At 39.0% G+C, this 13,469-nt stretch overlaps 1 protein-coding gene across 1 annotated transcript in view; it reads right to left on the minus strand.

Annotated features, from left to right (window-relative positions):
• Positions 1 to 13,469, minus strand: part of LOC106066306 (uncharacterized) — a 48,983-nt gene that overhangs the window by 27,557 nt on the left and 7,957 nt on the right. The window contains exon 2 of the mRNA XM_056019421.1: positions 7,907 to 8,010. Within this exon, the coding sequence (XP_055875396.1) occupies positions 7,907 to 7,991 (85 nt within the window). The 5' untranslated portion in view covers positions 7,992 to 8,010. The remainder of the gene's footprint in view (positions 1 to 7,906; positions 8,011 to 13,469) is intronic.

The raw sequence follows: 13,469 nt of genomic DNA on the forward strand, positions 1-13,469 counted from the left end.
TGTTCCACAAAAAAGTAAAGATACTTTCACTTCCATGATAGATTCTACATCCAGAGTCCACTTGTACTGGCTTGTAATTTCTACGGCTTTCCCATTTCATAAACGTACACAGGTTAAAGGTCATGGTACCAATCACTCAGAGAAAAAGTCAGGGCCTAACGGAGGGAGGGGATTTTCTACACTTTGTGCCGACGGTTCGGTGGGCCGGATGGAATCTACGTCGCGGGCCGGATCTGGCCCGTGGGCGGTATTTTGGGTATCACTGCCCTAAAGCCCTTTCAAATTTCATAATGTAGCCCTCTAAGGTTTCAAACTGTCTGCGTCAGTTTTCTGTCATCCAGTGTAATAATACTAACAGTATCTCCATACCCTGTCGCCAGTCGGCCTAACTATACAATAATCTCGGTAATACTTTCAATACCTACGCGTGTCTTCTTGTTGTATTGACGAAGATAATGTTGTGGCTGTTGACAGTTTGTAGTTCATAGCTTCTGATATTCATGATGAAAATATTTAATTTTTTTTTTTTACCTGCCGTGTTGACCACTTCGAGGGCCGACTATGAGTTTGTGTTATCACACAAACTATCTTGCAACCTTGTTAACAATGTGTAAAACTTATTCGTGTCATTGAGCATGAGCTGATGCTAACACGATGGGATTGAGTTAGATCCAAGGAGAAGGGTTGGCATTAGTGTTAATAGCCTTTAGGTTTAATAAAGCTTACTGTAAGGGTTGAAGTGGATGTTATTGTTAAGGTTGGTAAGTAGTGCAGTGAGTGTCTCATATTCTTAACTTTCTAGTGTTACATCTACCCTTGTGTCTGTGTTGTCTGTCTGTCGGGTTCCTATCCCGAAAATAACGAGCGCATTCGTCCTCGTGATGTTAGAAGTAGAACAAGGTCGGGGGGGGGGGGTCAAAATCCATTTGAACTGCAATAGTTACAGAAGAGTGGACCCTTAATGTGGCGTCTATAAGGCTGTGTCGTAAAAATCTACCACAACATTCAAAGAATCAGAATGTGTAGTCGAGACCAATGGAATACCTGAACACTGACCTGTAACGTCACAACATGTAGGCAGCGGAGACCAAGAGCTCGTTGCCACATCACAGGTCTGTATGACGTGACAACGAAATCCCACAGGTTGCCACATCACAGGTCTGTATGACGTGACAACGAAATCCCACAGGTTGCCACGTCACAGGTCTGTATGACGTGACAACGAAATCCCACAGGTTGCCACATCACAGGTCTGTATGACGTGACAACGAAATCCCACAGGTTGCCACGTCACAGGTCTGTATGACGTGACAACGAAATCCCACAGGTTGCCACATCACAGGTCTGTATGACGTGACAACGAAATCCCACAGGTTGCCACATCACAGGTCTGTATGACGTGACAACGAAATCCCACAGGTTGCCACGTCACAGGTCTGTATGACGTGACAACGAAATCCCACAGGTTGCCACGTCACAGGTCTGTATGACGTGACAACGAAATCCCACAGGTTGCCACGTCACATGTCTGTATGACGTGACAACGAAATCCCACAGGTTGCCACGTCACAGGTCTGTATGACGTGACAACGAAATCCCACAGGTTGCCACGTCACATGTGACAACGAAATCCCACAGGTTGCCACATCACAGGTCTGTATGACGTGACAACGAAATCCCACAGGTTGCCACGTCACAGGTCTGTATGACGTGACAACGAAATCCCACAGGTTGCCACGTCACAGGTCTGTATGACGTGACAACGAAATCCCACAGGTTGCCACGTCACATGTCTGTATGACGTGACAACGAAATCCCACAGGTTGCCACGTCACAGGTCTGTATGACGTGACAACGAAATCCCACAGGTTGCCACGTCACATGTGACAACGAAATCCCACAGGTTGCCACATCACAGGTCTGTATGACGTGACAACGAAATCCCACAGGTTGCCACGTCACAGGTCTGTATGACGTGACAACGAAATCCCACAGGTTGCGACGTCACAGGTCTGTGTTGAGGGCTACTATAACGAGTGGTCACTGTGTAACTGAGTATCAAAACAAAACAACAACGCTTGGCTGCCTATCAAGGTATTGAATCCCAACTGGAGTTGTGTCTGCAGGACGCCTAAAGGCAGCACGGAAACCTAATCCCAGATACCTCCCCCCCCCCTCTCTTCTCACTGGTCCACAATAGAGCATGGTAAGCATGAACAATGCACTATGCGAATGTAATTCCAAAGAATCCTGGATCTATGGTCATGACGTGTGTACGACGTTAGGACAAGCAAAGCTATAATTGCCTCACGTGATTAGGAGAGCCTCTGACCATGGAAGGGTCTGACAACGAAAAGTATACAATACCAACCAAAACACGCGAGGTCAATATGTAATACCAGCATAAAGCACATGCAACTTCACTGCAAGTCTCTCCAAACCTACCGCCCCCTCTCTCCCCCCCCCCCACTTATTTTGTTTACTGCAACAGTTGTATGTCGCATGTTGTTAATCAGGTTGTGTGCCTTCATCTATTATCTTCTCCATCAACTCATCCAGAACTAGAAGAGCCGGTGTAATTGAATCAACAAGTTGATATCTTTGTAGACACACACACACACACAAACACACACACACCTCTCTCCTTATCCAGGCGTGTCCTCCCTTCTCTCACCCCCCCTCCCCTTCTCGAGTGTCACTATTCTCTATTTAGAGCCTTTTAATACCAGCACACTTTGGAGTCACACCCTTGGTCCAAACCTTCCGAGAGCTAGACTTATGACCTTGCATGAGCAGAGGCTTAGCAATAAACAGATGGCACCCCTTCATGTACTCCACCTCCTACCCTCCTCCACTCTCTCTCTCTCTATCCAGTCTCTTTGTCTGACTTATCCTACAGAGCTCACGTACAAAAATAGTGTATTATTCTCTTCCTCATTGTGTTTAAAAGAAGCAAATCAGAATAAACAAAGCTTTTATAATGGAAGGAAATACACATTTACGGCCACATATTTCTTTCCTATAAGATTTATTTCCCTTTTCCGATTTGAAACAAAATTAAATTATTACTACTAATTAATTAATTAATTATTTTTTTTTGTATAGCTTCATGTTTTGATAAGGGGGATGAATAATTGTCCAAAGTTTCAACGTGATCCGATAGTGGGAGGTGGGAGAAATAAAGTGTACAAAATATTGTACAGACAGACAAACAGACGGAGTGAGTTGATATAAGCTTTATATATATATATACATATATATAAAACTTTACTAAATAGAATTTAAGGCGTAACTCGCTAGAGATGAGGCCGGGCGAGGACGCTCTTCATCAAAGTAGGGTAATCATTAGGAAATGTTAATCAGGGCAGCCTCTCACAGACCCATCCATACCCTACCCACCAGCATAGTTCTATCCGTAATTATTTACCGAATGCTGGGGGAATCAACGCTGGTATCGTCAGTTAGGAGAGAAGGAGTTAAAACATCCGATGATAGTTACTCCACGTGCAGCATATCTGAAACAGACCCGCAACTGCAAGGGGCGGCCCGAAATAGAGTGACCTTACCTTTCCCAATCCTTTTTATTAGAGTCGTTTTCTTTCTTCCTTCTGCCTTATCCTAACTTATCCTTATCCTACTTATCCTTATCCTTATTTCATTGGAACAATTCATTTCACGCTCATTTTAGATACAAACTGTTTTGTTTCGTAGATTTGTTTTTGTTTTGCCCACGTGATAACCAGCAATTAAACAAACACGGGGGGACGCACCAATCACTCTGAAGACATGCTCATTAGAGGAGGCGATAAAACCAATTAGGGCAAGAGGAGGAGAGATGGCAGGTTGTGATATCACACCCTCTTCCTCATATAGAGATGGCGCATAGAGAGCGGGGCACTGAGGGAGAGCCTTTCCCTTCGAGCTCCTGTTACGATTTTAACCGATAATGCACACACACCTACGCACACACACACACACGCACATTCACGCGCAGTTTATTGTGACAGGTGCACAGAGACAGGCGGATGATACAATTAATATTTGTCATCGTGTCGAACACATGCTGGTGCGAACTGCGTAGTCTGTGAGTAGAGCGCAGTCACTAACTAAATGCACTTTATGCTCGGTAACGTAACAAGCTATTAGTCGCGAGACTATTTAGAGTATTTTAGCTACAATGCAGGGTCAAGTGTATTTTCAACTTCAGGCCAACTGCAGTATCATCTCCAGGGCCGACTGAAGACCATTCGCTGGGGCTATTGCAGGTCACCTGCATGACAGCAGGAGTAACTGCATGGCCAAGTCCAGGCCAACTACAGGGAATATTGCGGCCAGTAAAAGGTCATCAGCAACACTAACTTCATGGTTGATTGCGGGACTTATTGTGGGTCGTTAAAGATCCTAACCAACTTCAAGTACAGGTAGATTTAATAGATCATGGCATGACGTAATTGCCACTGCATGGCAAAAAAGAAACCAATAAATTAGTGATGACAATACCAATGCTAAAATGAGCGAACTTTCTTTAAATGACTATTAACATTATAATTTTTTAATTTCATATATTGGTTTCCTAACATTCACTTCACAGAAAAGTTAAAATACATGACAGAAAATACAAATATTTTTTTTGTTTCGTTATTCGGGTCTCATACCACTTTGTCTAGTGGACACCTAGCCCCTGATGTCTAGTGGACACCTAGCCCCTGATGTCTAGTGGACACCTAGCCCCCTGATGTCTAGTGGACACCTAGCCCCGGATGTATAGAGGACACTTAGCCCCTGATATTGTTTCTAATTAATATTATAACATCTGGTACGACGTCCCTTCCATTACTATCAATTACACTTATGATTTTGTGGATAATCTTTTAAAAACACATTTTTAGGAGCCTCTATGTCTTTCCCCGCCGTTTAAACTCGATATCATAGCACATTGGGAATAAACTGTAAATATACGGGGTTTTTTTTTCGTATTTTTTTTTAAATGTCCGCCATTGTTAATTATTTTTTTGAAAGAATTCTTAAGACGTAAAGGGAAAAAAATCTTATATTAAACTGTATAAGTTTGTCCGTGCAAGATAATCTTATTTTCAGAGTTGGATAATGATAATGTAATTCAAAAACTATGGGATAATACGTTTAAGCTATTATCTCCCTTGTATAAGCCATCTTCTTTTCTGCAAAGTCTTATTTCATTATTCGTCTGCCTCTACGTTCCCGCCATTTTCCTCTCTCTTGGAACATCGCAAATAACACGTAGCCATTTAATACCTTCCTCTTAGTCTAAGCCTTTAACTTTGTTAGCCAGGTCCTATTTGTGTTGTGTCTTTTTCATAAATATTTCCTTTCGCCTTTTTTCCTCCCTTTTTTCACCCATTTTTTTTTTTTTTTGCTTCTTAATACAATTTTAATGCCAGCAGCAGTATAATCAGATTATCTTCATAATTCTTGCATTACTCTCCCCTTTCCATTTAACATGTTTACCTCCCCTTTTGTGTATGTGTGTGTGAGAGAATTTTTTTTTTATCTTCTTTTTTTTTTGTCTTTCGGAAGACACCAGCGGAGTTATCTGCATACAAATACAGGCAACAAAGAGCAGATAATTAACACTTCTACCAAACAGTATGCACGCAGACGAGAAAAATGGCACTCGAAAACATCGGCGGCGGGAAATCCTCTTGTAATTTTTTTTTTTTTATCCTTTTCTGTTTCCGTTGGCGGCAGACGACTGAAGGACGAGGAGGCGTTGTCTGTTTAATTCGGAATGTAAATTTGTTTCGCCGTCTGTTTGGTCAGACGACCAGTGTGTTCATGAGTTGTTGTTTTGTTGTGTCCGTCAAACGAATTATAATATATTCTGTAGGCGAAACAGTTTCTTAGGACGGTTTGATTTTCTTGGTTATTACGATACAATAGTTGGTAATGAATTTTTTTAATCAGAGTGCAGTTACTACTATTATAAACGGATAAATGACTGTAATACTATATTTAGAAAGATCAAATCCCTGTCTGGTAACAATTTTAAACACGTTATTTCTCCCACATCCATTCTCGGATCAAGTTGAAACCTTACATAATTATTTACTGTATTTAACAAAACAAGAATCTGTTGAATAATTAACGAATTTTTGGTAATTATTTATTTTGTTTGATATCGAAAAAGAGAAATACATTCTACATTATTGAGAAATGTAGCAGTAAATGTAGAATTCTTCCCCTTACACAAGCTTTGTTTGTTAAAAAAGTGTTTTTTTTTAATATTTTGATTGTTTATTTGTTCGATTGTGTTTTCTTACGATTTAATGAATGTGCATGATCCAGACAATATAGACGCAACTTTAGACTGCTCTCATACCAGGGGCGTAGCTAGGATTTTTCCATCATTTGTGGGCCGGGGGGGGGGGCTTAACTTTAATATTTAATGTAAAAAACACTCATTATGCCCCCCCCTCCGGGGGGATTTTCCAATTCTCCCCCCCCTCCTTCCCTCACCCTAGCTACGCCACTGTCTCAGACTATCATCATTGATGTTAGTAAAATGTTTGTTTGTAAAATGTTTTGTAAAATGTTTTACATGTTTCGGATGTTCCTTCAGAGTTGAAGATAATTACTTCCTAGTCCAAACCTCCCGCAGGACGACGGGGGATGGGAGCGGGCAGGGTTTGAACCCTCGACCATCGATAAATGTGAACGACAGTCCAGCGCGCAAACCGCACGACCAGGCAGCCATCCATGCCAGTATGTCGTCTGTAGCTCTCTGAGTTCATAGATTTCTTAGTCCCCCAGATCTAATATTTTCTTTCAGTGTACACAGAAAATAAAGAGATAAGACAGACAGATAGACAGACAGACAGAAAAAGATACAGAGAGACAAACAGAGACATTGAGAGTGAGGAAGAAACAGAGACAAAAAGGGAAACAGAGACAGATATAGAGTAAGAGCGACCGAGAGACTGAAAGAGAGACAGAGAGGGAGAGAGAGAGACGTGTCTTGTGTCCAGCCTAAGCTTTGAAATCTACGCCTATGTTTACGTCCAGTTCGAATGATTACAGGACAACGATGACGTAGTAAAGTCACCTGCATCTTCGAAGCCGCTCCGAATGGAGCGATGTATTTGCATAATAACGTAAGTAATTGAGTTAGATGGATATCTCGCTCCCTTTTAAAGGCACAAATGATGTGGGTCATTAATGCAGAGGAGCGGAAGCATGTGGGTGACAATCACCTTACACGCCAGGACCCTGTGTCTGTGTGCGCGTGTTTAATTGGATGTGTAATATGCGTCTATGTGTGCGCGTGTTTGATTGGATGTGTGAGATACCTATATGCGTCTATGTGTGCGCGTGTTTGATTGGATGTGTGAGATACCTATATGCGTCTATGTGTGCGCGTGTTTGATTGGATGTGTAATATCTGTCTATGTGTGAGTGTATAGCATGCTCTGTGACCTCTTACCCAGTATCTCTTGTGTATAAATGGGGTGGGGAAGGGAGAAGAGATATCTAGAAGGTTCCTTGCTTCCTTTATGCGATAAATAAACAATACTCAGGTACAGGTTCGAACTCAAATCTCTCTTGATAGGTAGCTAAGTGGTGTATGTCAATATGGTGGAAGCACGAGTCAAACATCCGGCTGTAGAGTTTCGTCTTGACACAAGGAGTACAGACAGTAAATAACATAATTTAGTTTGATATATACATTATAGCTGTTGTTTTAGCTGTAATAATATAACCGATACATATAATTATGCCAAATTATGTCCACCTAATTTTGGACGATCCTGTATAGATACATACGAATGGAGCTGCTGATGAGCGTATAAGGCTGCACACAGTGCATACGTGCAGACTTCTCCAATGTTTTCAACTAAATGTGACTCTAAACTGTTAATCGTGTACTTACATGTTGGATGCGTGGGGCAGGGGTAATCCAGTCCCAATGGTCTGCCGGTTGGATGGAAGCTTGGTGGACAATGGAAGCAGAACATCGTCTTCACAGACTTGGACCTAAAAGAGAAGATAGCTCTGGTTAAAAATTAGACCGAGGAGAAGATCATTTGACCTAATAAATGTTGATTAGTGTTGAAAACATGGGAGTCCTTTCTATTAACTATAAGATTAAACTTGAATTTTTGGGCTAAGGGATGGGTGGAGAAGAAATCAATCCCCCCCCCCCCAGGAATCCAAATAAAGGACACTGCCTAAGTTGTCTAAAAGCTGTTGAGGACAATTTTAAAAATGTATTTACAAAATTCAATAGAAAATGTTTCTACCATTTACACGTCTTTTCTATTAGACAGTAACCAACTTGATTATTGGTCAATTAATGCCCAGAATTCACCACAACCCTTTCACAAAATGTTGGTGGACAATGGCAATTATGCATGACGTAGACAGCAGACAAACGCATGCTAGTCATAGAGAGTAGATAAAGGTAATCATGCATGGTGTAGACATTAGAAGAATGTAATCATGCATGACGTAGACAGCAGGTAAGGTATTCGTTGGTGGCACAAAGATAAGTGTAATCGAACATAGTGCGACATTCAGATTAAGATAATTCAACGTGAAATAGTAGAATAGAATAATCATAAATGGAATTAAGTAATCATACATGACATACATTCAGTAGACAAGTGTCGTCATACAAGTCATAGACAGTGATCCAATGTTATCTGAAAAGCTGAACAATTCTACAACATAATTCCATTGAATACTCCTCTTTATTTATACTCCGCGTTGGCAACAAATCAACTTGACTTCATTAATTCTAGGCTTCGAAATAGCATGTTTGTTTTTTATTGGAGATGTTCTCACATGGCAGGGAACTAAACTATAAATAGCCAGCCTTTTGGTGTAACCGGTGTACGAAATAAAGGAGGTGTTGATAAACTAGTTGTTTTTTTTAAAGATATCTGACAATTTGTGTGCACTTTTAAAGCACTGCAGTAGTGGCGTAGCTAGGGTGGGAGGAGGAGGGGGGATATTTGAAAATCCACCCGGGCTTCCACTTGTGTTTTTTTACATTAAATATTACTCAAAATGCAGGGGCCCCCATAGAGGTCAAGCCTCCCCCAATGATGGCTAATTCCTAGCTACGCCCCTGCGCTGCAGATTAAAACGTTCTACGCTCATCCGTTTATACCGACAAAAAAATTCAATATGGACGAAAGTATCAGACTCTCACTTTAGGACTAAACTAAACCAAAACAAATGGGTAACTAGCTAGCGCCAGTATAGGAGATTTCATAGGAAGATCAACGGCCAGTTGAGTGTTCAAATGAAAGCTCAATTCTATTGTATTGAGGTTGGCCACAGTGCTGCTCTGTTTAGCGACCTTGACATTGTTTAGATTATCGTGAAGACCTTCAATAGCTTCCATTAATTATCCAATGGCTAGCACACGATGTTTTGATCGCCTAATGCTAATCAGTATGTAATCAGTTTAGAAACAGATGGACGGGGAGGCAGGTCGAGGGCTAAAATAGATACCGCCCCAAGGTAACACCTCAGTTGTGGAGTTGCTTAGTTTTCCTAGAATTCATGACCATACATCCGCACCACATGCTGAATGGTGTGTGTGGGGGGGGGAGGTGGGAAAACAAATGAGAAACAAATGGCATAGAGAATAATAATAACATAAAAACTATTATTTTATTATTTCTACCAATTGTGTAATTTTTTTCCCACAAAACAACAAAACAACGCATCATTAGATCTCAATGTTTGTGTTAGTTAAACTTGTAGTCTTTAAAATACGTAAGAGTTTTTGTGGGGTTTTTTTTGTTAGAGTTCTCAGTGTTTTTAATGAGTCTCACATTTCGTCCGTGGGTGGGGGTATTGGTTAGGACAAATGAATGAATTGCTTATTAGAAATCTAGATAACAATACATACTATAAAATAGGATAAGTCATCTATGTAAGGAAACATTTCAAATAGGATAAGTCATCTATGGAAGCAAACATTTCAAATAGGATAAGTCATCTATGGAAGGAAACAGTTCTTGGTTGCATTTGCTAATAAAACATTTCAAAAGTTATTCGTATTGGATGAGCTGTTTTTTTCTGTCCCCCCCCCCCCCACACACACACAGCCTACATACATTTAAGTAAACACATATATCGACCCTAACCCCACCTACACACACACACAAACCCCTTCCCCCCCCCCCCAAATCCGCCAAAAAAACAACAACAACAACACGTCACTATAAACACAGACGTAGAATTTGACGACGGCGCAGCACAGATGCACTCCCATTTCTCATTGGCAGCGGAGTTAACGCCCTTGATAATCGGATTACAAAATTCGGAAGGGCCGCAAGAGAAAGATGGCGCTTCTCAAACGACACGCGGGCTTTGCCTGGATTAACTTCCGTTGACATTGACTCGCACCAGTTCTTTCTCTTCCTTTTTTTTTTTTTAACATCAATTTTTTTTAGAGGATTGAAATGAAGAAGAAAAGACTAAAAGAAAAATAAAACGCCATTCACACTTATCATTGAGCTGTAGAACTAGATTCTTCAACAGTGGTTCTCAAACTCTAATCCACGGACCCTCAGGGGTCCTCGAGAAGACCATAAGGATAGATGAGAATTGTATACAATTAAATTAATGTTCTACTTTTTAATGTTATCAATCAGATAGTTTTAATAATAATGAACTCGCCAGAGTTCAAGAATATCTAGGTGGGCCCCCCTCTGAATAAGACTTTTAAGGTTATACTTTTTTTTAAAATTGCCTATACGAAAGTGCAATTATGTATTCCAGTTAAATGTCATCCCTAAGGGCTCATGTGGGCCCCCAAATAGTCAATAAATCCCTTTGCGCCATGGTTGGTACGCCACAGGCTCTAGACCGCTGTAGGCGTATTATATCTTTTATTGTCAACTTGATGTGAGATAAAATAAATGCACCAGACTTTAGTTATAATATTCTTTAAAGAAATCTAACCTAAACCCTAACTGTACTATTCTACATAACATTGCAGTGTTCGAAAATGCAAACACTATGTTCGTATTCGTTTTTTTTGTATTTCTTGGTCTTCAAACTCTTTACCAATTCTATGACTGTTATTGTAAGCGTTTACAGTCACATAGTTATTTTTCTTCTCAGAGATACAGGAATTTAATTCTTAAAACCAACTATGCTAACAATTTTTTTTTTCTCATATAAATACACCATTTTTACAACTATTCACAAGGGAGACTATTTAGTTTGGGAGATGACTTTTACCATATTTTTAACAATTTATGCAAAAGGTTTTAGATTTTTTGTCAAAATTTTTTTTATATGTACCGGTATTACTAAATTCAGCTATTTCTGTCACCTACATTTTCAAAAAAAATATTACTGTATTTTTTAAAAAGAAAAAAATCTATTTAGTAAGCATAGAAGGAAACATAATACATGTAACTAGTAATAAGCATTATTCTCTTTGATATCTTTACATGCGCATACTAAATTAAAATTATATTTTCTTTTATTCAAAGGAAAGAGTTATATTTATTGAGGCTTTGAACGAGAGCAAGATCAATTAGATAATCATTCAATTACATCAGTTAGGCCAGGTTCAAATATAGCTTCACCTTCACCTATCCCTTAGTCTGTTGGATAGTTGGGGCACCACACAAGATCTGTCAACCGTCTTTCTCCATTCCTATCTGTCCTTTGCCTTTGATGGAATCTTATTCATTGACAGGCCTGTGCATTCCTTAATGTTGTCTTCCCATCGCGTTCTCTTGTCTTCCTCTTCATCTTCTTCCTGGTACTGTTCCCTGAAGATAGGTCTATGCCAGCCCTGAGGACCTTGTGATGTGGCTATAGAGTTTGAGGTTACGTGTTTTGACAGTGGTTGGCAGGTCATCGTGGGGTCCAATTATTGTATTAATCGTGTTACTAATTTCTTCATATGGTGGGTGGTTCAATGCCTTCTTTGTAAGTGACATCTAGAATTTAACTGTTGCTTCACAACTAAGTTCATTGAAGACATATGAATACTAACAATGTAAAAATAATAACATCAATCAATCTCCACATCCTATCAAGTCGTTAGTCGAACTAACAATACAATATTATTGTCGACACGAGCACGTCTCTTTTGTTTTGTATCGACAGAGATAGGGTTGTATTTGTTGATAGTTTAAAAATTCAGAGAGTGTTGTATTTGTTGATAGTTTAAAAATTCAGAGAGTGTTGTATTTGTTGATAGTTTAAAAATTCAGAGAGTGTTGTATTTGTTGATAGTTTAAAAATTCAGAGAGTGTTGTATTTGTTGATAGTTTAAAAATTCAGAGAGTGTTGTATTTGTTGATAGTTTAAAAATTCAGAGAGTGTTGTATTTGTTGATAGTTTAAAAATTCAGAGAGTGTTGTATTTGTTGATAGTTTAAAAATTCAGAGAGTGTTGTATTTGTTGATAGTTTAAAAATTCAGAGAGTGTTGTATTTGTTGATAGTTTAAAAATTCAGAGAGTGTTGTATTTGTTGATAGTTTAAAAATTCAGAGAGTGTTGTATTTGTTGATAGTTTAAAAATTCAGAGAGTGTTGTATTTGTTGATAGTTTAAAAATTCAGAGAGTGTTGTATTTGTTGATAGTTTAAAAATTCAGAGAGTGTTGTATTTGTTGATAGTTTAAAAATTCAGAGAGTGTTGTATTTGTTGATAGTTTAAAAATTCAGAGAGTGTTGTATTTGTTGATAGTTTAAAAATTCAGAGAGTGTTGTATTTGTTGATAGTTTAAAAATTCAGAGAGTGTTGTATTTGTTGATAGTTTAAAAATTCAGAGAGTGTTGTATTTGTTGATAGTTTAAAAATTCAGAGAGTGTTGTATTTGTTGATAGTTTAAAAATTCAGAGAGTGTTGTATTTGTTGATAGTTTAAAAATTCAGAGAGTGTTGTATTTGTTGATAGTTTAAAAATTCAGAGAGTGTTGTATTTGTTGATAGTTTAAAAATTCAGAGAGTGTTGTATTTGTTGATAGTTTAAAAATTCAGAGAGTGTTGTATTTGTTGATAGTTTAAAAATTCAGAGTTTCTCACATTCTTTCTGAAAATATTGAAACCTGCCTATTTTTACCTGCAATAGCGGACCACTTCGGGGGCCGAATTTGAGTTTGTGTTTCCTTACATATATTATTACTAAAAGTCTACTAAATTTGTTTCACCTTATCTCAAGTTAATTTGTTTATATTGTAATTAAAGTTCTATTTAGTTTTGTTCACAAAGAATTTACTCAAGTTGTTTCACATTTTGCAAGCTCATATATAATACTCCTACAGCGGTTTAATTGTCTACCAGCAGTTTGGTGCTACAAGTCAACGACCTTCCACAAAAACCCTCCCAACTTAATAATGAGGAGGATGAAGAAACCGATGCGAGTGTCTTGAACTTCTCTGTCAGAATCAAAAGTCATTCCATTGTTTACCCAACTCAATAGTACTGAATAATTAAACTTGATAGATTTACA

The sequence above is a fragment of the Biomphalaria glabrata genome, chromosome 2 (assembly GCF_947242115.1).
Source record: "Biomphalaria glabrata chromosome 2, xgBioGlab47.1, whole genome shotgun sequence".
Taxonomy (NCBI): domain Eukaryota; kingdom Metazoa; phylum Mollusca; class Gastropoda; family Planorbidae; genus Biomphalaria; species Biomphalaria glabrata.